Source organism: Ambystoma mexicanum, chromosome 2p, assembly GCF_040938575.1.
Source record: "Ambystoma mexicanum isolate Mex_15411 chromosome 2p, UKY_AmexF1_1, whole genome shotgun sequence".
In the NCBI taxonomy this organism is placed as follows: domain Eukaryota; kingdom Metazoa; phylum Chordata; class Amphibia; order Caudata; family Ambystomatidae; genus Ambystoma; species Ambystoma mexicanum.
In genome coordinates, this window is record NC_090923.1 from 1,386,121,051 (window position 1) to 1,386,146,832 (window position 25,782).

A 25,782-nucleotide genomic window follows, 5' to 3' on the forward strand; every position below is an offset into this window, starting at 1 on the left:
TGTCAATCGTAATAATTGTACTATTTCTTTTTTAAAAGGACTAAGAGGAGAGATTTGAAATGAAAAATTGCATACTTTATTTGGAAACTTTATAAAAACATTTTTGGCAAAAATAAATACAGATGGTAATCATTTGTACCGGGATTTGAACTGTTCAACGAGCTCTGCTTTCGGTGGACATGGCACGTTGGCAATGTTTTTTGGCAATGTATGTGTGCTCTGAACAGATTCGCGCGCAATTCCATGAGTATGCATCTCTACGACATTAATAAGATATTTAACAAAATCGAATTCCATTTCCTCATATACTGGTTTCACCACCCATTTTTTGCTTCTTTTCGTAAAGGCCATAGTGTAGCGGAGCATCCCTAAATTTCCTGCAGTCCTAGATTATTCACGGCCTACATTCTCGTTATGCGCTAATACCGCTAGTAATGTCCTATATTTCATCCCTCCGATGCCGAAATGCAATCTCTTTGGCCTGTACTTTAGGCACATATTGTGGCACTCCTCCAAATCTCCTGTGTGACAGAATTCTGTGAGTCCCTTCAGATCTCTTGATAGAGTTTTATCAAACACAATCTTCTCAAGGGCTTTGTGTGGAGGTGAAGATGGAATCAACCACTTCTTCCGTGCCTGCTCCGGGGACAAAGGGCCATGGTCACATTGGTGGAAATGTTGGTTTTCTGTCCAGTGGTGAACGTTGGAACAGTGGTGCATTAGTGACTGCCATTTTTCCAGTAGAATTTCCACTGTGAAATACTTTCCAAACCTTTTTTTTCCCTGCAGCAAATATTTTTTTATTGATTGATTTGGCAACATGCCATACATCAAATTGATGTTTAATATTTGGAAACTGTCCTCTCATTGTCTTGGCTATTGAAACGTGTCTGCCCGTGGCTATGAGGTCGATTTGCATTCCCCTCGATTATAGATCTTCCAGTGATTTTATAAAACCAAGTTTCTCCATTGCCACTGAGGATTTACATTCGGACACCTGCACGACCACCAAACTCACAATTTTCTTACTTTCCATGTTCTGAAAGTGGTATGTGCAGTACTTAGCAGAAAATCCGGGGCTGTCACACTGTCCATTGCCGGCTAGCCTGAACCGTTTGTCGGAGAATGTACTTTGAATAGACAATTGTTCAATTTTCCAAGCTTCACTAATGGCAGGAAATAGATAATCACGTTGATATTTGTAGTACTGCGTTTTAGAAATTAAATGGAGTCCCACAAACTGACAGGAACTGGATAACTTCCTGAAACTAGAGCCACTGAAAAGTAAAGCTGCTGCACACAGTAGATTGCCAGCTGGCAGTTTCCCCAGCATCGGTTGAGCGGACCATGAAAATGTTTTATGTAAATATTGACAGGTGGCATGTATTTTGAGGTTACTGCCTTGTGTTAGACGAGTCACATTCACCAATGGCTTCCCACATACTTCCCCTCTCACTGAATGCACACATTTCAGCATCTTTATAATCTCCATCAAGCTGCTGTCGAATACTATGTATTTGGCCTCCTTTATTAGACTGTCATCCTGCATCACTGTTTCGGACTGAACCGTTGTGGACATAGCCAAACTGGACATACTATAGTTGTGATCTTTGTCTAGTTCGTCGGTCAATTGGGTTGATGCTTCAGTCTCTGTCATTTCAACATCAGTTACTTCACCGTGGATAGGAGAAAACATCAATGTCGACTGCTTTTTGGGTGGAATTTTTTTTGGCGGGCGTTGATTGTGTCAAGTGCTCTGCGACTAATGTAAAACTATCTTCTATACGTTCAGTTTCATCTTCTTCTGGTGGTGCAGTCGCATTGTAGCAATGGTCCAAAAACACTTTGCAGGATTTGCCGGTCACATTAAATTCATTTCCTGGCCATTGGACAAAGGCATCTCGAGTCTGAACACGCCGTGCCTCAATTAATAGTTCCTCCATGGTGAAAACAGTTTGGCAAGCAGCATTTCTCATTTGTGTCGCTGTCTGTGTCTGCATAGTGCGTACTCCATCGGGCAACTACAGGACAGATAGGAAAAAGTATATTCAGTGTAAATACAACATACAGTATCGTACAATTAACATTAAAAAAACATATAATGAAGGCCTCAGCACAAAACAATTGCTAAAAATATAAACTGTTTATAAATAACCTTATTTTTCTTTCTTTTCTTTGAAACCTTCTTTACTCTAACATCACCCTCAGCAAGCTGGTGCACCGACTCAGATCCACATGCCTCCAGTTTAATATACGGATCTTGTATACATCCCTAGAAAAGAGTATCCATTTAAAATAAGTCATTTGGATTACACATAAAATTAGACCGACTTTCTTTCATTAGAGGGTACTGTCGGTACGCATACCTCTGGCTCTGGATCGACTACAAGGTCTGGCTCCGGATCGACTACAAGGGATGATGTAATTGTAGAGGACGCTCCAGCAACTCCCTGAAAAACAGTACTTGCATTAGTATGGATTAAAATATTGGCAACTGAACACACACTTTGGGACTACGACAAAGGTACATATCAATAGCAAACCACGAATGAAACATTGTGTAAAACAATTACACGATATGTAAATATGATCAGATTATCTCGTTCGATCTAACTCTCAGTACCCATACATCTGGATCAACTACAAGGGATGTTGTAATTGTTGACGACGCTCCAGCATCTCCCTGAAACACAGTACTTGCATTAATAAAGATGAAAATATTGGAAATTGAACACACCCTTTGGAAAGACGACAAAGGTACATATAAATAGCAAACCACAAATGAACCCATTGTGTAAAAGAATTACACAATATATAAATATGATCAGATTATCTCATTCGATGGAACCGTCAGTACCCATACCACTGGCTCCAGAGCAACTGCAAGGGATGTTGTAATTGTAGTGGACGCTTCAGCATCACCCTGAAACACAGTACTTGCATTAATAAGGATGAAAATATTGGAAATTAAACACACACTTTGGAAAGACGACAAAGGGACATATCACTAGCAAACCACGAATGAAACATTCGGTAAAAGAATTACACGATACGTAAATATGATTACATTATCTCAAATTCCATGCATATATGATTACATTATCTCAAATTCCATGCATAAAACAAGTCTGGAACAGAATAGCTAAGTAAGATTACCTGATACGCGCTCGAAGTGGTTGGTGATTCCAGGCAAGACATGGATGTTGAATCTTGTTGCTTCATATTCGGTGGATAGTCATGGAGTTGTAAAGGGAAAGTATTATTTGATTTAGAAATGCTAATATTAAAAATTGCCATGTAAGGAGACTAAATATGAGAAAATTATGCTTATGTAAATGCATAATATAGCATAGTTATCTGTGCCCATAAATCAATTTTCTATGAGGGTTCTAAAAACAAGGACTGATGTTTAGCAAAATGGTCATTATTTAAAAAGCTATACAATCATATAAATATCTAAAGTATTATAAGAGACATTTACACCTAAAATACCAATCAATCCATATGGTTACCTGCACACTACCGCAAGGCCTAAAGCTACATCCGGAAGCGTGACAAAGCTGTGGCGGCATGTGAACGAATAAAGTCGTAATAGCATTTAGGAGCAATTTTCGAGTCGTTCTCAATTGATTCTTCTTTGTGTACAAGGATGTGTCGTACATATTCGGGGTAAAGTGCAGGCAGCAGATGCGGTATCGATCACCGCTCTTGTCCTCCAAGACTTTTTTGACTCTACTTTCAAGCTCTGCCGGTGCATATACGCAATATCTGACCCATTCTCTAATTCGATCTACAGTTTTAGGGAATACATGCATTGTAGTACCTTCAGATTTGTCATGGGTCTTCGAAGGGCAACTGAAAATCGAACATAACATGCAGGCATTGTTATAAATTATGCAACAACAAAAAAAAAAAAAAGTCGGTCAACATTATTCGAAATTTACTTTGCGTAAAAATGTGAGAAAGAAGGAATTAGACCATACATTCTTCAATGCAAGCTTTGTTTTGGTCACCACAGCAAAACCAGTGCAGCGTGGGCGGCTATATTATAGGATATCTTTCATAAACAATTCATTGATGTGACGAAAATCAGAACATGTTACTCGTGCCTTGAATGTACTATGGTGCATGAGAAGGAAACATGCTTATATTATAGACACGGTCCGCAAAGGATGCAATTCGATGCCAATTGACACTGATGAAAATTGATATATCGATAATATAAAAAATGAAACTCAAGTCAATATCAATGAGACCAATGAACATAGCACTACTGAGTATGTGACTTCGAAATAGACAGAAATTTACAGATGAAGGAGATAAGATTAGGATACATGCCCTTACCATGACCAACAAACAGTTAGATTCAGCAGGCAGAGTGGCAGGAGAACAGGGAGATGTTCACAGATATCACAACGACGAGAAGATTAGCATTGGTCACTGGGGTTCTCAGGTAGCACGTTCACAAGTTGACTTGCAGTGCTCAAAGATGTTCTCATGATAAATATCAAGTGGTTTATAAAGAATTACAAAAAGGGGTGTGTTTGTGAATGAATGACGTGTATATGTCGTGGTAGTATGTGGATTGCAGGGGCGCGGCCTGCTTCAAGGGGAGCCTGCCTGGAGACACAGGGTTTGAGGAGGCCATGTGAACAATGACCCCTGCGCGAAAGATAGCTTTGAAGTGTACATGGTCTTTGGCACCTTGGACATTCGTGCCCCTGACAGCACCCCTTGGCAGCGCCATCCACTGGTGTGAACTGCCTTTGATAGTGGAGGGGGGATGGATGGGCCTGGGGCGTGCAGGCAAGGCACCGGAAAACACTGCTGAATGGAGACACACTTATGTGGATTGCAGGGGCGCAGCCTGCTTCAAGAGGGGCCTGCCTAGAAACACAGGGTCTGAGGAGGCCATGTGAACAATGACCCTGCGCGAAAGATAGCTTTGAAGTGTTCGCGCCCCTGACAGCACCCCTTGGCAGCGCCATCCACTGGTGCGAACTGCCTTTGGTAGTGGAGGGGGGATGGATGGGCCGGGGCATGCAGACAAGGCACTGGAACACATCTGAATGGAGACACATTTGATTCACTTAAAAACTGAAACAACCATTGATAAAAAATATGTTGTGTTTTATTTTGTTTCTTATTTTGATGGCACAAAACTACTACACATTGTAAAGATCTGGTTGCAGCACAGCGAGGGAAAATCCCCTGTACTGACCGCTGTCACTGGGTAAAGTTTCTCTAATGGCACCAACGACACATGTTGGTATTACTCGTTGAACGTGGTGTCCAAGCCTCCCATGAAGCCACCATGTAAAAGAACAATATGCCACCAGCCGCTACCACCTGTGAAAGAGAAAGATACAAACTGTTTTTAAATTACCAAGATATGTGTATTAAACCTTAGTTGTCAATGACAATTCTTGGATCCAATGGCATTTTTGCCAGGACAAATGCTAACTGGACACTGCACAATATTGAACGACTTTTATACGACGATTACTAGAGAATTGCAAGACTAAATTGATATGACAATGATATATTGAAGTTACGAGAATATAGGAGACAACCATGAAATAGTAGTGGCCTAAGTGACATCACAACCAGAGTATGCTTACTCCTTACTTGGATTACAAGGGCGAACTGTTGCACGAAGTTCGTGCATAAGCACCATCAAAATCCTCAAAACGGACCATGTGAGGCATGCTGCCGTGAAGTCAGGCATCTCGGTAACGCATTGCGGCTGTGGCTCCCCTTACGATATGTAGGACAAGCATCCAGAGTTCTCTCAGCAGCAGCAGCAGTGCTCTTCCTCGGTTGGCATTAGCGCGCACCTATTGCAGGTACACCAGGTGGAAACACCGTCCATGCGACTAGGCCCAGGCTCTTCATCTGTTGAATCGTCCTCCCAACTGTCGTCCGAAGCCCCATCGTTTCCGCATCTTTCTCTTTCCAGTAATTCCTCCTCGGAATACTCGGGCTGGTAGTGGTAGGGCATTATTGTTGCCATTGTGTGGTAAACAAACGAAAATAATTTATAGCGATGGTACTGGTATCTGTTCACACGGGCATCAAGCAACGAGGGTAGCTGACCAGAGCACAGAAACAAGTCACAGAATACTCAAAGAAATACAGTAAGAGCAATGGAATAGAAAATCTGCTGTTGTGTGTTGTGAAACGGTCGGTTTATACTTATTGAGGAAAGAGGCGTCCTGCCATTTCCATGGCGACACGTAATTAGCTGAAGCGCAGAGAATGTTGACACAAGACATGCTTTGGCGTTGTGAAATGGGCGGTCCGCGTCTAGTGTTGTCAGGCTCAGGGGATATGATTTAGTGCCGCAAAGGCAGTTCACCCAGGGCGATGCGGCAAGTGATAAGATTATAACAAAATGGCTGCGCCCTGCTGCCTGATTTCGCTTGTGTTCAAAAGATGAAAACTCCGGTAAGGTGCATAGGAAATTTTTGTGCGATCGATCAACGTATGGTTAAAAACACATGGCCGAACCATAGGGACAATAATATTTTTGACCGCACCATTCCTTTAAGACTCCAGAGAATTGAGCATCTGCTATCTCGAATCTTGCTCAAACTCCCCAAGAAGGCACACACCTCTACCAAGCTTGTGTTGGCTTCCTCTAGCTGAAAGTAAAATTCAAGGCCCTCAGCCTTGGGCACAGTGGCCTCAATCACAAATGCCCTGGATCCCTCACAAAAAGTAAAAATATGTATTCCATTACGCTTCCCTAGAACAGAAACATATTAGTACCTCCTTAGTACTGACTAATGAAATGTGATGGCCAAACCTTTTGACTTATTGTGTAATCCTCTGAAATTCACTGCCACAATCTCATAGGAAGGGAAAAAAAAATCACTGATCTTTCAGTAAAAAAAGCTTACAACTACTCGGTTTCCCCAAAAAGTATGAATTTCTTTTTAACTAGAAACATTTCTGCCGCCACCCTTTTGACTGATGATACCAAGAGCTCGTTGATAGATGTGTCAGGTGCCAAGATGCACTTTGGGGCGTAAGCCGAGATATAAAAGTACATTTAAAATTTAAACTACAAACTTAACTAAGAAATGCACTGTGAATACACCCCTTTTGCTTATGCTGGTGACATAGAAGGCCCAGTGTTGGGGCGAAGAAATGCTTATGAGTAGCACATGGTGGACACCACAGACCCTTTCATTATGCCCCAAGTCGCCATGTCTTCAAAATCAGGCCGAATATGAAAAAGCACCTGCCCACTGCCCTGACATTAGAAGAAGAGAAAGGAATGGCACTGTGAGCTTTACAGAAGCCCCTGTCACATATAACTCCAAGCCCATTGAGCACGCAGACAGGCACAAAGGAAGTATCAGAGAACTTTTGACCGAGTAGCCCTTAGTCCACAGTTATGTTCTGACAGAGCATGTGTTGGTTCCTGCGCCCCACCTACGGGGAAGAAACTAAGAACTCAGTCTCCCGCCATGGATCCCGGGAGGTGGCACAGGCACTTCCACATAACCCAAAATGGCGGCCTGGGTTTTAAACTCTTGGTTGCTGCCAGGAAAGACACAATTGAAACTAATGCCGGAGAGGAGGAAAAGGGCAGTCCCAGGTGGGAAACTTGAAAGGAAAAGCCAATATAGCACAGAAAGCTGAACTTCTGCTGATTGGATCGCCTACCACTTTGGGCAACCTGGATAATCAATACAGCTCCTTTACCATTGATAATATACCGACTGCAGTGTCCCAAACTGTAAAACCTTTGTGCGTCTACCTTGACTCCGACAGGACTATGAATAGACAGGTTAACACCATTGTCTCCTCTTTGGCCTACTTCTCCAAACTACTAAATGCAGCCAAACCCTTCCTTTCCCTACCTAACTGCCATACCATTGCTAAGGCAATAATCAGGTCAAGACTGGACTACTGCAATACCCCGTTTGTAGGGACGTCCGGAAAAAACATTGCCAAACTCCAGGTGGTCCAGAACAATGCCCTTAGGGCCGCTACTGGGATCTCCAAGAAGGACCACATCTCCGATGTGAGAAGGCAGTTCCTCTGGCTTCCCGTCAAAGAGAGGATTGTCTTCAAAACTCTCTCCATCACGCACAAATGCCTCCATGATCTAGCACCCCCTGACTGGCCCGAAGAATTGAGAAGCACTCCTCCTCCAGGCCCACGAGAATGGCTTACTCCAACTTGATCTCCACTCCCAAGACCCGGAGAGTGCCTGCAGGCGGCACCAGCTTCCCCGCCATGGCCGCCTCACACTGGAGCGCTCTTCCCACGCACATCAGGATGATTGACTCCCATCTTGCTTTCCGCAAAGCCATCAAAACAAGACTATTGGTTTGACTGTATAACTCCAGTCCTGCTCTGTTTCTCACATCCCGCCGTATTGTGGCCAGGTGTCAGCACCGTTGAGCACGGATCTCTCCCTTAATGTCTTATTTGCAAAGTATTGTATGCCAACTCTGAAGCCTGCCTCCCACTCTTGTATCATTCCTGTAACTGTCCCCATGAAAGCTGTGTAACCAAGAAAACTTCTCCTTGTAACTCTGAATCAAGCTTACTTATAACTTCATGTAAAAGAGCCTTGATGCCTCTGGGCTGTAGCGCACTCTACAAATAAAATAAAATAAATGTTGGCCCAGGAGAACGACCCACAGTTGGTGGGCGAGAATTTCGCAACCTAAAAAAACACGAAATACGGGGGGAGAAATACTTGCTGGTAGGTTACAAGGTGTTACCCTTTACCCAGGAGTGTGACCCATGGCACGAGGGTGCTAATAGTCAGGCATATGTTGCTTCACTAAGCAAAGAAGGAGACAATGTTTGCTGGTCGGAGTGTGCCGTCAGGTGACTTGGCCAGGCAGAGCAACCCACGGCTAGAGAATGCTAATATCTAGACCCGAGACGTGCCCTAATGCAAGAGGGGAGACATACTTGCTAGTACCTGAAGTCGGGAAATGTACTAAGCACCATATCCCAGGGACTGTGAAGACAAGAAGTGAATGGGGCACCATTAGCGAAGTCTGTGCTGGAGTCGGGAAACCTAACACAATGACTGGTGGTCCCTTAGATGGGCCATCGCACCATTTGGGTAAACCCAGGTCTACTCCGTTAGTATAGTGGTCCGTGTTCTTTGCATCTCTAGAGTCTGTAGGCATTCATCCCAGCCCCTTCCATTTGCAGACTGGAGCTTGTCGGTAGACTAGAGAGCCTAAGGAGAGCAACATCCATGTGTACAAGCGCGATATAAATACATCATCATATCATATCCTTACCTTGCCAAAAAGGCCCACTTCCAGCTGCACCTCCTTAGAGGCATTCCCCCTTTCCTCACTTTCCTCTAGCAGCTCACTGTCTCCTGAGCCTTGGTCCTCTCCAGGCTGGACTACTGTAACAGCCTCTTTCTCAATCTGCCTAAATCCTCCCTTCGCCCCCTTCAACTAATCCAGAACAGGACTGCCTCAAGCCCAGGGAACATATCTCTCCAGCCCGGACCTCTCTCCACTGGCTCCCGGTGGCTGCAAGGATTAAGTTCAAAACCATCTGCATTGTCCACAAGTCTTTCTGGGGCCAGGGACCCCGCTACACCCAACTCTCTCTTCCGAAATACCTTCCTTCTAGAACCCTTCGCTCAGCTACCTCCAACTCTCTGAGTGTCAGATGCTTCTCCAGGCAGACAGTGGGGGGCAGAGCTCTCTCTTCTGTAGGGGTCTCCCTCTGGAATGGCCTAAATGCCCCTCTCAAACTTAAGCCGGACCACCTGAAATCCTAGAAGCAGCTCAAGACACTCCTTTTCTCCTCTGCCTTCTCTCTCTCGCTCTCTTGCTAACTTATTGGTCTGCTATGCCGACTGGTTTCTTGATTCCCTCAGTGTTTCTCTGGGTACCTGGCTCCTCCACGACCAGTCTTCCTTGCAGCGCCACATGGCCTGCTGCGCACTCAGGGGCTGTAGCTGTACCCCTACACCCCACCAATCCCCCGCTCCTGCACTTACCTAGAGCCACGCTGCCCTGACTGCACTTACTCTGAGACATGCTTCCCTGATTGCACTCCCCCTCCCTTTGCACTTCTACTGTCGCACTTGCACGATCTGAATGACAACGCCTAGTAAGATCGTTTGTCTTGTCCTCCCTCGGTCTGTCCTCCCTTGTCTTGTGGCGCCTAGAAACACTTGTGTACAGGGGCGTTATAAATACCATATCATATAGCATTAGATTAGAAACATTTTTTCCCAACACCGCTCGGGGAAGCATATTCTTTTCTGTTACGACACACCCCTTCAACTTTACAGGCATTCATCCACCCCATCCTATTATTACTTGTAAACTAAAGATATTGAACTGCATTTCAGACTTCTGTGCTCTGTTGAGCCTACATCACATTACTTATGCGGCTTGGAACACCCTCCGACTGCCCTTGCAACGACTACAGCACCACTTCCGCTTCCGGTTTGGTGCGTTATGGAACGCCACGTTTCATGGCTGTGCTCTTTGAAGCAGAGAGACTGGAGCCAGCGCCAACAAGCCTTGGCCGACAACTGCAGGGGAACCCCCATCAAAGCCCAGGCAGGTGCTTAATGGGGTAGAATGTCTTAGCGGGCGCCCCCTCACCTGGAAGCGCAGAGCAGGACCCATGAATGAGGGGGTGCCAGAGGATTTACCAAGAACAACCAGACAGGCCAGGAGGGTCATTTGGGCAAAGGGGTGAGTGTACGTGCACTTCCTTTTGGGGGAGCTGACGTGTTGGAGGTTGGTTGGAGGGGACAAGCTTTTCAGTAGTTGTTGGAATATTAAGAACCTTTTGGCTACTAAATTATTGGCCTACTGAGGCGGAAGCGCATTAACAACTGTTATGAGGGTGAGGGAGAAAGGAGTAAGGCTGACAACTGAACTCGAAATTGTAATTTTCAGAAGGCAGGAGCCTTTTCACAGTACCTCTTCCATTTTCACAATCCACCTTCAGCCAGACCAGCCACCGTTTGCTGTTCGCCAGCTTCCTCTGCCTCAACTGCTGGAGGGCCTCCTGGCTGTCCACCAGCACGTGGAAGGCCTCCAGCCTCTCAGCCAGTGCCGCACACTCCTCCACCTTGTCAAAGGGTAGTGGGTACGCGTACAGGATGTCGTCAAAGCCGCTGTCTGCGTAAAAGCGCGCCTCAGCCAAGGTGGACACCACAATGCATCGCCGGGTGCCGGCAGTCATAATCTCGCCACACTCCCTAAAATAGAAAATAGGAATAATATTAGGTTTCCAAATAGCGCGTCATGCGGATTCCCCCACTTCTAGTTGCTGTTTTAACTATTATTACTCAATGTAATGGTACTCAATGGACCCCATTAGGAGTATGGCGTTAATGGTAAAACGTGGCAATTCCAAATATTCCCCTCGATTATGGGTTTATAAACCCTTGAGGCCTTAAAGCCGCCTGTCTGTGGTTTTGAGGCCTTGCCTCCACTCACACTGGGGTAATGGTACTGGTTGGATTACTGCATGAAGTAATACGACCACTCAATGAAGTATGGGACTTCAGAATGAGGAGCAACTAGTACCCATAATTAATTAGTCAGTGAATTGCCATTACCACTGGCGCCAACAGGAATTCAGTCTGGCGGTAGTACCAGTGCTAATAATGCCAAACTCTTAATGAGGCCCAAGTTTGCCAACCTGGTAGGATGAATGGCGAGTCTGCCCTACCAGGATTCAGAGTTGCTAAGAGCAGGCTAGAACCAGTCACGACTGAAGACATGGCGCCAGGGATGAACCAATCAGGACTAAAGACATGGCGCCAGGGATGAACCAATCAGGACAGAAGAACCATTCACGACTGAAGACGTGGCGCAAGGGCTGAACCGTTCAAGACTGAAGACGTGGCGCCAGGAATGAGCCATTCATGACAGAAAGCATGGCGCCAGGACAGGAATGAACCATTTGGCATTATGTATGGCACCAGGGATGAACCATTCACGATAGAAGGCATGGCGCCAGGACAGGGATGAACCATTCACGACAGAAGACATGGCGCCAGGGTTATGTTCTGTAATCACCCAAACCATCTAGGGTCCGTTTTTATAAATGGAGGGAAATGCTAGACGTCATGTGAAGTGTAAAACGTGCACTCCCATTACCACTGGCTTTTGAGTTCGGCTTTGTGAACCCAAATGCCTGCCCCTCCCCGCCCAAAACACCTCCTCAGGGGAACTCTTGAGCTCGCTTCAATCAAGCCTTAACATCAAACTTTGCACTGGAAGTGCCTGCCAGTGTTTTTCCAAAGCCGTGTTCTGAGAGGTAATGACTTCACTGGAGCAGTAAACAAACGACAGGTGTAATACAAATGTCTAAAGCAGATCTGCCTTCAGCCACTGTTAAAAACAAGCATTGGCAAATCCAACCTATTTGGCCTGTGTATAAGTAAAAGGGATTTTCCAGGCACTGATATTATATGAACAGGTACTGGCACCATTTTACATCTGCTCAAATCAATAGCCAGTTAATGTCAATACGGCACTGGCTGGCAAATGTCTTTCCCATGCTTACACAAAAGCCCAAACTCTCGGCATTGCCAATGCTTGTTTTTCTTGTCTCCAGTGAAAGAAGTACCCAGTGCTCCCTTGCCTCGTCTCCGTACAAGTCACCTAATGTGAATTGATTTATAGTTCAGTGATACACTGCATGGAACCAGGACATCTCAGAGCTCCCAACAACAAGGGGCACGAGCAGGTGCCTCACTGGCAGCACGAACCAGTCCCGGAAGGATAGCTCAGCCGCAACGTGCTCGCCTTGGAAACAAAACGGCACCAAGCAACACAGGTTTGATCCCCGGGTCCGCGCTTAGAAACCTCTGGGTGTTAAGCGCGTTATAAATACGCAACTAAGACATATTCCTGTAACAGCGCCTCGATGCCGCCGGGCTGTGTGAGCGCTTTAAAAATGCAGATAAATAAATAAATTAAACCAGAGATTCCAGCAGCTGTGGGGCATGGGCTGTTGGCCTTCCTCCCTTCCTCAGCATCCTATTTCCAGGATGCGCCATTCAAAGGGGTTTTGGCAAAGGCGCTGGCCAGGCCTCTACACTAATGTGTGGTTGGTGGCGCCTCTGGCGACCTCCCTGGCCCGACTAGTCTGATGACTAGTCTGATGCAGTGTGCGGAATGAATAAAGACACAGCAGGGGCGACTGCAGGTTTATAAAGGTTCCGCGCATTTACCCTTGACCTCGAGTTGTCAGAGGTCACAAGATGCATGAAGATGCTATTCCAGTGCTCAGATTAAAACAGCAGAAGTCCTTCTCACAGACAGTGGTTGAAGTCAGGGGTGCAATGACACCTACATTGGGGGGCTAACTGGTGATGGGAGGGGCCACTATCTAAACTGGGCGTGGCAAACTTGGAGGCTCCACCCCCTCTGTTCAACCCCAAGGGTTGTCTGGCATGGGGCCCAAGTATCAAAAGGTAGCAGCCTAGCATTGCCAGGAATCAAATCTAGGAGGGGCACAGAGGGGAGCCAAAGACAAAAGTGTGGGGGGCGCCTATGAAAGGTAATGTGTGACATCACAAGCACTCCTGCAGAGAGACTGTTGTGTGCACCAACTACCCACACTCCACTGCACCTCCCCTCCCATCCCATCAGAATGCAGACACGAAACCATTCAGTGGCTAATGGCCCATCATTAGCAGTTTCGTGGCTACATTCTGGTGGGAGGGGCTGCAAGCTGCTCTGCACACTATGGAGGTCGCTGTGCAGAAGCCGGGCAGGAACACCCGAGAAGTGGCTCGTGCTCATGTTCATACCGATGCCAGAATGCATTCCAAGATCACTGCTAGCTTTGAGAGACAAGGAGAGTGCTTGCCATGTGATATGCAGACATTTGCCTCAGTGAGTGTCACAAATAACACCACGAACAGAGAACACTGTCACTGCTCGCCTTAGGCAGGGGGAGCGCAAGGGGGGGCGGGGGGTAAGGATTTCAGAGGGGGGGCACGGCCCCCCACACACCCCCTAGCGACGCCACAGAGCATTCCATATAGGCGTTCCCGCAATTACACATGCATTTACTTAAACATCCCATTCATCATCATACAATCACGCATTTACATGCACACCCGGCCCCCAGCCTGGTCAGCCGAACGCTGCTGCAGCCCGAGATGAAGTGCACGGGACAGAGGGAGAAGCAGGCAGTGCAGAAGGCCCTTGTATCGCAGACAGTTTCTGACGCCTCTCGGGGCCTCACATCCAAAGGCCCTTCTGCTCGGCCCTGCCCCAACTTCTGTTGCTTCCATACCACCAGATATGGAGACCCGCGCTACGGCAATCTATAGTGGCACCTGGAGCTAATGCACTATTGGACATGTGCTTCTCCCGGGGCCCTTGTGCCCCTTTACCTGTTGCGCCCGAAGTTCCCCTACAGGAAGCTACCCACCATGGGAGGCACTAGGAGACCTCAGGAGCACACCCTTGCAGAGTTCCTTACAGGAGCAAGATGCCCAACAGAACCTTGACCCTCGTGCTGGGGCGGCTCATTCCTAATAGGAAATGGTGCACCCACCTGCCACCCTTGCTGGATGAGCCGGTCCAGTAAAAACACTGAGCGCTCCCCCAGCTACAGCAAGTAGCTGAGGCGGTGCTCCTGGGCTGGCTTTAACAGACAATTTCGGTTCCCCAGCGTGCGCATGCCCAATGAGTGACACAAGACATGGGGCCCTTTTCTTTCCCAGCCTTACATGGCTCAGTGAGGTTGCAGGCTGGGGAACAGCGGCATTACATTCGGATTGTTCTAGCTCATCCAGACAGGTGCAGGAACCAGGAAGCTGTCCCCGCTTCCTGATTCCCGTTGTGTGCTGCGTAGGAGCCAGAGGGCTTTTGTGGCTGGCAGTGTTAGGATGAGCAGAGTCCAGGCTGGGCTTGAAGGACAGAACAAGAAATAATGAATGTGTGTGCATGGGTTGTGTGTCTGTAAGTGCATGTGTGAATGAGAGAGTGCATGGTGTATGGGTGGCTCTGCATGTGAATGAGCGGGTGCATGCAGTATAAATGGGTGTGCGCATGCATTTATGCCAGGCACGGGGGCTGCTGATTTGGGGTTTGGGGGCATTTGACAGTACGGCTATATTTTCGAACTGTGGCATGGGATTTTTTTTTTTATTTTTTACAGGGCATACACAGTAAAGCAAACATAAATGTTATTACATGTCTAGACTGGCTTACATTGGTGCAGCCAGTACGGACATTTTTTTTACTGTGGTATGGCATTTTTTGCTGGGCATCAAGGGTAAAACCTACATTCAGCATGTTCTTACATGGTCATACTGGCCTACAATTGTGTAATCTGGACATGTTTTCTGATTGTGGCATGTTATTTTTTACATGAAATCCAGCAGGAGTATGTTCTTTCATGGGGATACTGCTATATATTGGCAGAGCCAGCGTGGATATGTTTTATTATAGTATCATTACTGACATTAAGTGCAAAGCAAACATGAATCTGTTCTTATATGGGAATAATGGCATATGCTGCTGCATCCAGCATGAAAATATATGGGCACAGCCAGCATGAAATTGTTTTTTATACTGGCATTTACTATGGGAAAAGGCATCATGAAAATGCTCCTGTGCACCTTTGGTGACTTGCATCTATTGGATTTTCTTCACCAGTTACCCTACAAAACCAATTGCAAACTGTGTGGGTTTTTATCCAATTTTTCCCCAGAAAGTGTGCTGTAAAATTCACCATTTGAAGCCAATCTTTTAAAAATTTTCTCGCGGGGACAAAACCCCATACAACCAAACCACTTGTGCTTGGTTCAGGCTCCCTCACTGCGCCCTTTGTCGCTCCTGCATATTCAAGGGAAACATTCCCGCCCCTTCAATTAAAAAATGGACCAGCTCAGCTGCCACTGCACTTGCACTCTTTCTCTGCTAGAGGAGGACAACAGCAGGTATTGTTAGGCAAAGTTTGAATGCAGTACCCGCTGGGAACACTACAAACAACTATGACTACAGGTATAGGTAACCCAACCTTTGGTATAAGCTTGTACTACACGGTTTTGGTAGCGTGTTGAGCAGCCAGGCTTATCTCAAGAGGGGAAATGTGAGCTGTAGGGGAGTTACACAAAGATTCACAGTTATAGATATTCAAATAAACTCTTACACTCAAGGTTTCTGCATAAACACTTAATAATTTATCAGTCAGTTATAAAGCCGTCTTTAGAATGGAGCAATAGAATAGTAACACACAAATATACTTCAATACTGTACACTCAGTATCTGGATCAGACAAGGCCCTTTTGGGATGGCCCACAGACACAACCTACAACCCCAGGTGACTTCAGTAACAAAGGTGCTGGGGACATTAATACCTTACTGTTGCCATACAGAATACTCGCAATGTAAAGGTTATTATAACAAAAGAAATAACAAATATTCATAAGCAGGGCAATTACTTTCAGATAGCACTTGGAAGAGTCATTCAATTCAATAGGCTGAGCCAAAGTCAATGGGCAAAAGTCTTTGCATAAGATGCAGCACTTCAAATAGGTAAATGGAAAAGTCTTTGCACAAGTTCTTAGGAGTCCTTGATAAAAAGAAGAACCAAATGTAGGGCCACAAGCTGATTAGACTTGCGAGTTGCAGAAGTTACAAGCACTTCCACAGTAAGAGGCAAGTTCTCTTAGGGTAGTTTTACAGTACCTTAGTAAAGAAGAAAAAGATGCAGCTGATGACTTCTGTTCCTGTACAGATCTGCAGATCTCACTGTTCCTGGGCCTCAGTCGTGGGGACAAGAGGGAGGACGTCGGGGGACTCCTGCACTGTATTGGCACTATCAAAGCTGGCAACTGGCAAACTTTACTTTCAGTGGCTGTTTTTGCATTTCAGCTCCTTGTGGTACAACAAATAGCAATAAGATTGGTTCCTGGCTATCAAGGTGGAATTTACCCACATCTGAAGTCCTGCACTCAACTGAGGGGGGTCAGGCTTGATCAGTCCTGCTTCGTGGGAGTCCAGAGGATCTTCCAAAAGCTTTAGGCCAGCTTACAAGGAATGCACACAATCTGGTGTCCCTCTCCCTGGTTCTACGGTTTCCTGCAGCAACTCTGAGGAAATTCAACCAGCTCCGAGATGGGTGTCCAGATGGCTTACTTCTGAGTTGATTGGTCCTGCCAACTCAAAAGGGAGCAGTTGTCCTTTGCAGGGCTTCTCTGTCGATGCAAACGTGGCGATTTGGACCTGCAGCAAGGGCTTCACCGGGCAAACCAACAGTCCAGGAGTTGCAGCAGCCGTACTCAAACTTCTTCGTCGGTTCCTTCGTCCAGTGGTCGACTCGGCCTTCCAAGCCAAGAGACTCGACTTTTATTCAATTCCCTACAATTCATTCCAGCCTAGCTGCCACTCACCCAGCAGGGTGGCTGTCCTTGATGGACAGTCAGCCAGCCAATCATCACAGAGTGCAGTTGGGTCTCATAGGAGACTAAGCATAGGGAGTTTCAGGCACCCCCCTGCCTACCAAAGACACTCTGGAGCCAGGGGTGGGTTTCACTCCTGAAGCCTGCCAAAGGCGAATGAACAAGTATACCAAACCTGGTTTGGCGCGCAGAGAAAAACTTAAGGACCTTTCCACAAAGAAATGGCAAAAAAAGAAGACCAGGGACCATTTTAACAAAGGAAGCTCAGCGCCATTTTGAAAAACATGGCTCCCGCGATTTAACTTTACCGGAGCTGCAAACAGTTTGCGGTCAGGGTAAATCATGGTAGTTCATTGTAAAACCACTGCCACCAACCATTTTGAGAGAAAGGGTAACAATGAATGCACCATTCCTGCTCTCTGCACTCAATTCGGCACGTAGTATCACGACTGGCTCACACCCCTAAGCCTGCGCCCAAAACACTGACAACTATACTGTTGCATATCATTTTCTACCACTGCTTAGTAGCATCAAGTTTGCCTACACCTGCCTATTAACACCTATACTGACCCCCACATCTGATATCGTATGGAGCACCTAACTCTGTATCGTAATCCCAAGATTGCTACATTTGCATATTGATAACCGCATTGACCATGGCGCTCGATATTGCTTGTATTACATTGTATTGCAATCCCATGTCGGTTTCTACACCTGCATATTGACAATTGTATCGACCACTGCGCTTAATATTGCATGCATTATATTATATATATACAGTCATTGTACATTACTTCGTAATGTAACCCCGAGAATGCTTTTCATATTTGCATATTGACAATTATATTAACCATTTTGGTATTGCACGCAGCATCCTGACACTGCATTGCAGTCCAAGAGTGGTTCACACCTGTAGATTGACAATTGTCTTGACCATTGCGTTTGCTATTGCATGTAGTACCTGTAGACACACTGAAGACCCAAGATTGTTTTTACACGCCCATATCGACAACTGTATTGACGACCTCTGTGTCCAACCCCGCATGCAGTACCACGACATTGCATGTCCGCAAGCCTGTAGCTCTTGTAGCCTCAGCCCACAGCACCAAGCCTGCCTATGCCCAGCATTCTGATCCCATGCCCCCAAGGACCTGGCATCCTATCAGCTACAACATCACCCCTGCAACTATAGCTATGCTAACTTGGACTATTGCCATTATGTTTCCCTTCTGCCTAATACCCATTGACCTACCTTGCACAGGACCACACTTCTTCTCCCACCCTAATGGTCTTAGCAAACCAGTATGTCCGAGACACCACCCCATCCCCTGCCCATTCTTACCCAATATTGCACCATTCCAGCCTGCCCCCACTGAGCACCACCCCTTGGTAGACACATGCAGTACCCTTAAAATCATGCACACCACCAGCCCTCGCACCCACCACCCCACCTCCCCCCAAGAACAACACCACCAGAAACTCATATCCCAGTATAGGCACATTCAGACTTGACCGCCTCCGATCCAGGACATACACAGCCTTGACCTCTCCCAACACAAGACTAACTAAAAGTAAAGCCAAACCCACACCAGTCAATCACCTCACATGTAGCCCACCAGCATCTCCCGACCAGTCCATTCCTCAATCCAACACCTCCTCACCTTGCACACAACAGTAAACCAAGTCAAGCGACCACTGAAATAATCAAAGGCGCACTCATTAACGCTAGATCTCTAGTCGCACATGCCCTAGGCATAGCCGACATCATTTCTCTTAACGACTTAGACTTCATAGCTATTACAGAGACCTGGCTCCACGCAGCATCAGGCCCCACCCTAGCATTAGCCATCCCCGATGACTATACCATCTACCGAGCAGATAGACAAACTTCTAAAGGAGGTGGTGTAGCCATCATTGCTAAAAGCTCTATCAATATAAGACACTTACAAAACCAATCACTTCCATCTGCTGAAATACTCACTATCAAACTATCCACTTCCAACACTAGCACAATCACCACCCACCTCATCTACAGACTGCCGGGCCCATATCCTCATTCAACGAAGACATAACCCTCCTGCTTTCCAATAACACCAAACCCAACTCACGACTACTTATTCTTGGGGACTTCAACCTCGGACTCAATGACGAAAGGGATAACATAGCTAGTACCATCGCTAATACCATCTCAGAATTAGGTCTTACCCATCACATCTCTCAACCCACACACAATAAAGGCCGCACACGGATTGGATAGCAGACCTCAACTGTAATACCACTATCCTCTCCAACACACCATGCGGCTGGACCGATCACCACCTCGTCACATTCACCATCGACAAAGACAAACAAAAATCTGCCCCCCTCCGTAACGCTCCACCCACATTCACCAGAAAAAATATCACAGTCGACAAACTCCTCCCTCTACTCCAACCCATCATCAACCTTTCACCCACCATGACCAACCCCACTGAATTAGTTGAGCTTTATAACGCCACCATTCTCAAAGCCATCAACACTGTAGCACCACTCAAACCACGTAAAGCCAAACCACGCGCCCACCTCTAATCCTGGTTCACCCCCAAACTAAAAACTCTCCGCAAAATCAAAAGACAAGCGGAAGTAGCGTGGAAACAGTCACCCTCAGCAAACAACAAAACCTCCTACTCCCTAGCCTCCAATACCTACAAGACGGCAATCATCCAAACTAAAAAAAACTTGTACAACGAGCGAATTTGTAACGCCAAATCCAACACCAAAGAGCTCTTCAACAACCTAAGAGACCTCGAGTCCCCTTCTCCCATCCCCGACACATGCATCAAAGATATTGCATGGTGCTCTAACATGCAAGAAGCACTCCAAAATTGCTATGTTACAAGCCAAAATCGAGTTAAAGAAAGAAAGCCTCACCCTCACAGAGAACTTGAACCCTCCCACCCTCGCCTCAGGAACGGACGACTCCAACCTATTCCAATTCTCCTCCATCACCACCAAAGAGGTTGAAGACATAATCAACTCTCTGAAACCCTCCAAATGTCAAGGCGACATCTGCCCAGCGCCAGTCATCAAGGAAGCTGCCAAACATCTCACCCCCTTCATCACATCTTTCATAAATGCATCCTTCACCTCCTGTACAGTACCCGACAACCTAAAGGACTCCTGGGTTCTACCCCTTCTCAAGAAACCCACACTTGACCCTAGTGTCCCCACGAACTACAGACCCATTACCACTGTGCCCTTCCTCCTAAAAATCCTCGACAGAGCTGCCTACGTTCAGATCCAGAATCACCTAGAGAAAAACAATTTACTTGGATTAAGACAGTCAGGCTTCCGCCCCAAACACGGCACTGAGACAGCCTTGATCGACCTTAAAACACAAATGGATAATCTCAGAGATAACGGCAAACTAGCCCTCTTGCTCCTCCTCGATCTGTCGGCCGCATTCGACCTGGTAAACCACGACATCCTCTGCAATCACCTAGCCTCAGCAGCCAACTTTTCCGACAAAGCCAATGCCTGGATTCAGTCCTTCCTGAATAACAGATCTATGAGGTTCTTCGCTCCTACAGCCTCTGCCGAACCAGCACCCGTCACATGCGCGTCCCGCAGGGCTCCTGTGTTGCCCCCACATTATATTATGTGTTTACTAAACCTCTTTGACATTTTGGACCGCCTGGGCGTCATCTACACGAACTACGCAGATGACACCCAAATACTCATCCCACTGACAGGCGACTATGCCACTGACAACTCAGTTCTCAACAACATCTACTCCATCATCCAAGAATGGATGGCTAAACACGGCCTCTGCCTCAACGACGACAAGACCGAACTTCTTCTCCTAGGCTCCCAATCCAGACTCAACAAACTTGACAAACCCTAACAGGCATTCACCATTGATGGAAACAACATCACAGTCTCTAACAATGTCAAAACTCTAGGGATTTACCTTGACTCCTCCCTCACACTGACAAGACAAATCAATGCCATCTCTTCCGCCACCGCTTACACCTGTAAACTCATCAACGCCAGTAGACCTCATCTCTCCACCTCCAACTGCATCACATTAGCCAGAGTACTAGTACTCTCCAAAGCAGATAACTGCAACGCCCTCTACCTGGGCTCTAGCCAAAAGAACGTCAACAAGCTGCAAGTTATTCAAAATAACGCTCTTAGAGCAGCCATGAACATACCCAAACACGAGCACATCTCTGACGCTAGACTTTCCTGCCACTGGCTTTCCATACCTCAGAGAATCAAATATAAAACACTCTCTCTCACACACAAATGCCTATCCAACCAAGCACCTAGATACCTATCAGACAACTTCACCCACCATATCACATCTCGCCCAACCAGATCAGCACAAACACACTGGCTAAACATCCCCAGATTCAAGCTCCAAAAAGCAGGAGGCACCAGCTTCCCAGTGCTCGCCGCTAAACTCTGGAACTCTCTACCAGTCGATCTCAGATCCGAACCATCCTATCACCGCTTCAGACACATTGCCAAAAACTGGCTTTTGACCAATAAAGTCTAAAATTCCAACTCACCCGACTACTGCATTTACTGCCTGCATAGTGTATTTTGCCCAAAGCGTGCAAATATGTAGGATGTGCATATTACTGTTTTTTTTCCTATCTAAATGTATGATGAACATATTGGCTACTTTGTAACTGTACTAAGCGCCTGCATGACCCTGGGCCTGGCGGTGCTATAAAAATAATAAACTAAACAACATGAGTAACTAGACATAGGAGATAATAAGTAACCCCTCCAGCACTCTATTGTAAGATAGGGCGTACTGGGTCTAGAATTGTATAGGACTAAGTGAAGAGTCTCACTCTCTCCAGGTTAAAAAAATCAAGTCCTCAAAATCCAGCAAAGTTTTTGGGGGACTTTAAGGTAGAGGGAATTAGCACATTTTTGAGAATTCTCCCTAACAGGTATGACCCGGCGATGTGAGGGGCTTTCCCTTCTCCTCAGTATCGCAGGAATGCGGAGCCCAGAGAACGCCTTCACACCGAAATTCTAGCCGAGAATGTTCTCGATTGAAACCTTTGAGGAGGAGATTCCCTCTACCGTTTATGGTCGACTCCATCAGACCGAGCTTTGCGGTCAAGACTGTAGCATCTTCCTAAAACGCACCGCCCACAGATAACATTGATAAAATGGCGCAATCCCTCCCTTAAACGAGGGCAGCCTGCCTGCAGCTTTATCATGCAGGCCGAGGCCAATGCTGCTTTCACGGCCCACTCTCTTCTCCTTGCTGGGGCTTCCCACAGCGTCGGAAGAGGCCCTAGCCTCGGGTATAGCCGAGAGATCACGGAAACGCAGCTACACATTTCCCCGGATAGTCCCTTGATGTTTTACGGGCTACAGTGCTGGTCCCTAGATTGGCAGTGGCTGCAATAAGACAATTTTCGCTACAAGCAACAACCTCTCCAAGTTTATTTTTGTTAAACTTCTCTTTATCCCCGTTCATTAATAACTTAGAGCATTTTAGAGCCTCTCATAGGTTCCATCAGGAAGGACGATGAAATAACCGGGACGGAATTGTCAGTCTAGAAATACGGATACCTCTACTTTGAGACCGCAAACGCATTTTGGTGGCCGTGGACCAACCCTCTCATGCACGATACGACAGAATATAGGTTTTCGAGTTTGCCAATGAACGGCCATTTTGATGTAACACAAATCGCCATTTTGTTTTCTAACCATTGCTCATTGCTTTCTGTTCCTATTGCTTCGGCAGTATATTTTCCGCTTACACTGCTCGACTGTGGAACATTGTTGTCTGTATGTGAAAAGGACAAGGCCGCAGGGCCGTGAGGATAACAAGAGTTCGCTGAAACACAAACGTAGGCAGCGCCAGGAAGAATGCCCGGCTCCCTCCCGAATGTAGCCTTGAAGCAGAGCTGCAGGGCATTTAATCATTTCACAGCTGCCAGCCAGTCTCGTTATATGGTAGAATATGTTAGAATAATACAGCTAAAGGCTTGAATTACGCTGTTCTAACGGCCCCCCTTTGCTGAGCCCGCTAGAGCATGTCGGCTCCCAGGACGCGAATAGCACCTGATAGATAGCAAGGTCCGGAATGCAACCCCCCCAGTATGTAGTTCGCTTCCAAGAACAAAAGCGCCGTGTTCTATTCAATAACCAAAAGATGCCTTCGCACCCACAAATTACAAATTGTTACTAGAATAGATGTTTGAAGGTGTCATATTGGTCGGAGATGTCCATCATCACACCAAGTTCAAAGAAACCCAATAAAGGGGGGGGGGGGTGTTAAACATGTCATAGCTGATTGTTTGATATGCATTTTGTATATATGTAAATGATGTACGTAATTCACTCTCTTGCGTCCCTCGAAGTCTAGAGATACACGTCGCGGGGCGTGAGACCGAGTTGGCCAACTGAGATTTTTGCTTTGCAATAAAACCCTAGCATTGGGAATACAACCTCGTGTCTGGCGTCTCTATCGTGTGTGGTGACCCGCCTTGTTTCCATAGACGTCAGGGTCCCCTAGGGGCCCCTTTCAAGATGGCGCCCGAATAGGGACCCTCCCCCACTTGTTCCTTCACGTAACGTTGTAATTGAGAAAGGCAGAGAACGGCAAGGATGGGACGATCGAGCCGGGATCAAGAGGTGTTCGGGGCGCCATGCAAAAGTGATGAGACTCCTTTGCAGATCTGCACACATCGGATCCCTGATCGACGTGTCTGGCTAGAGAACAAGGAGGCGAGAGTCCCGAAACGAGGCGGAAGCCAAGAAACGCAGACACAACGTCCTTTGGTGCGTCAGTATACAGACGACTTGATTTATCAGGTGAGTCATTCCCCGATTCAAAGTATCCTGATATTGGTTGAGAGTTGACTTTGCGAAATCAAACGCCATAGGTAAGGTTGATTAACCAGGGGGAAGGTTGAGATGTATGAAGTATGGAGTGGGTGCGATAATATTCTGTGAGACTTGGCATAGGCAAACCAGAAAGCAACAAGACCATCAGTGGCCGATTAATGGTAGTTTTGAGATGGCGAGGATAGATAACTTGGAAAGGGTGTTGATACGAAAGAAAGCGCGTCCTGCAGCATTTGAGACCATTAAAGACTGGAGAAAAGAAGCAATGCTCCGATTTAAAAGCAGAGCAAAGCATGCGCGCAGGCATAAATCAAAAGGTGAGGTAGCGGAAGAAAAAGAAGAGGAGGAGTGGACTGAGAGTCTAAGAAGGGAAGGCAGGCGTGACCAGTTGAATATAGAAAAGATATACACACAGCGAGAATTGCACATGGCAGATGAATTGATAGAAACTATATTGACCCATACAAAACAAGGCCCAAGATCAGAAGTAAGACCAGACACGTCAGTAGCTATTGCCCAGACCCCCGCCCGTAACCCAAGCTCCCCCTTCGGTAGCTCAAGCCCACCCACAGCCACAGACTGCGCACGTAACACTTCTGACTAGCCAACCAGGCCCACAACAGACACTCGCTGTTCCCATTGTCCCATCCGCACCTCCCGCCTTAGACACAGACTCGGTACCGTCCTTTCCTCCCAGGGTTGAAGTTAAAACCGCGGGGGCAAGAGGCAGGACTGACCAACGGGAGTGCACGAGGGTAACCCGCAGCGCAATCAGCAAAGAAAGGAAGATGGAATTGCAGCAACAGGCAGATATGTATATAGACGGGAATGGTGGGACGGCAACATTGGCTTCGATATATGACTTTCGTAGAAGCAACGAAAGACAGGTAGTGTTGGAATGCATGGGTGAATATTTGGTGGAGAAATGGAAACAGCTAATTGGGAAATTACCACCGCAGCGATTGTTAGATTTGAATGCATTAGCACGCTGTAGGGAGAGGGATGAAAAAGTGAGAGAACATGTGTATAGACTTTTTGAGCTTAAGGATGAATTAGATAATGACTATGCCGAAATGTTTACTACACCTGCGTACAGGAGTAGGGAAGTCGGGAGACCTGGGAAGGGGGAAAAGGGGGTCGCATAAAAAACGACAGCAGTTACCATCGCCGGGGCAGAAGGAGATGGTGAACAAATTATCGTTGCTAAAACAGGTGGGGGCAGACTTGAAGGATTGTCTAATTAGAACACAGGTACTAATGCAGCAAGTAGTAGGACATAATAGAGGACGAGGGAACGCACAAGGAAGGAGTAGTTCAAATATGCATGGGGGAACTGTGGGGGCGAATCAGTGTGCATATTGTAAAGAGGAAGGACATTGGCGAGCGCAATGCCCGCATCTACAGAATAGATAAGGGTCTGGTCAGAGGAGACAGCATAGAGGACACCCAGGAGCGAATGGATCAAATAGGAATAGTATGCGCAGCATCATAATAACGGAGGTAATCAAAACCAAGGCCAAAAC

The 25,782-nt window shown here is 46.6% G+C and overlaps 1 protein-coding gene across 1 annotated transcript in view; it reads right to left on the reverse strand.

Moving 5' to 3' along the window:
* LOC138567523 (D-serine dehydratase-like) overlaps nt 1-25,782 on the reverse strand; it is a 516,199-nt gene that overhangs the window by 435,133 nt on the left and 55,284 nt on the right. Inside the window, exon 3 of the mRNA XM_069645796.1 lies at nt 10,941-11,221. Within this exon, the coding sequence (XP_069501897.1) occupies nt 10,941-11,221 (281 nt within the window). The remainder of the gene's footprint in view (nt 1-10,940; nt 11,222-25,782) is intronic.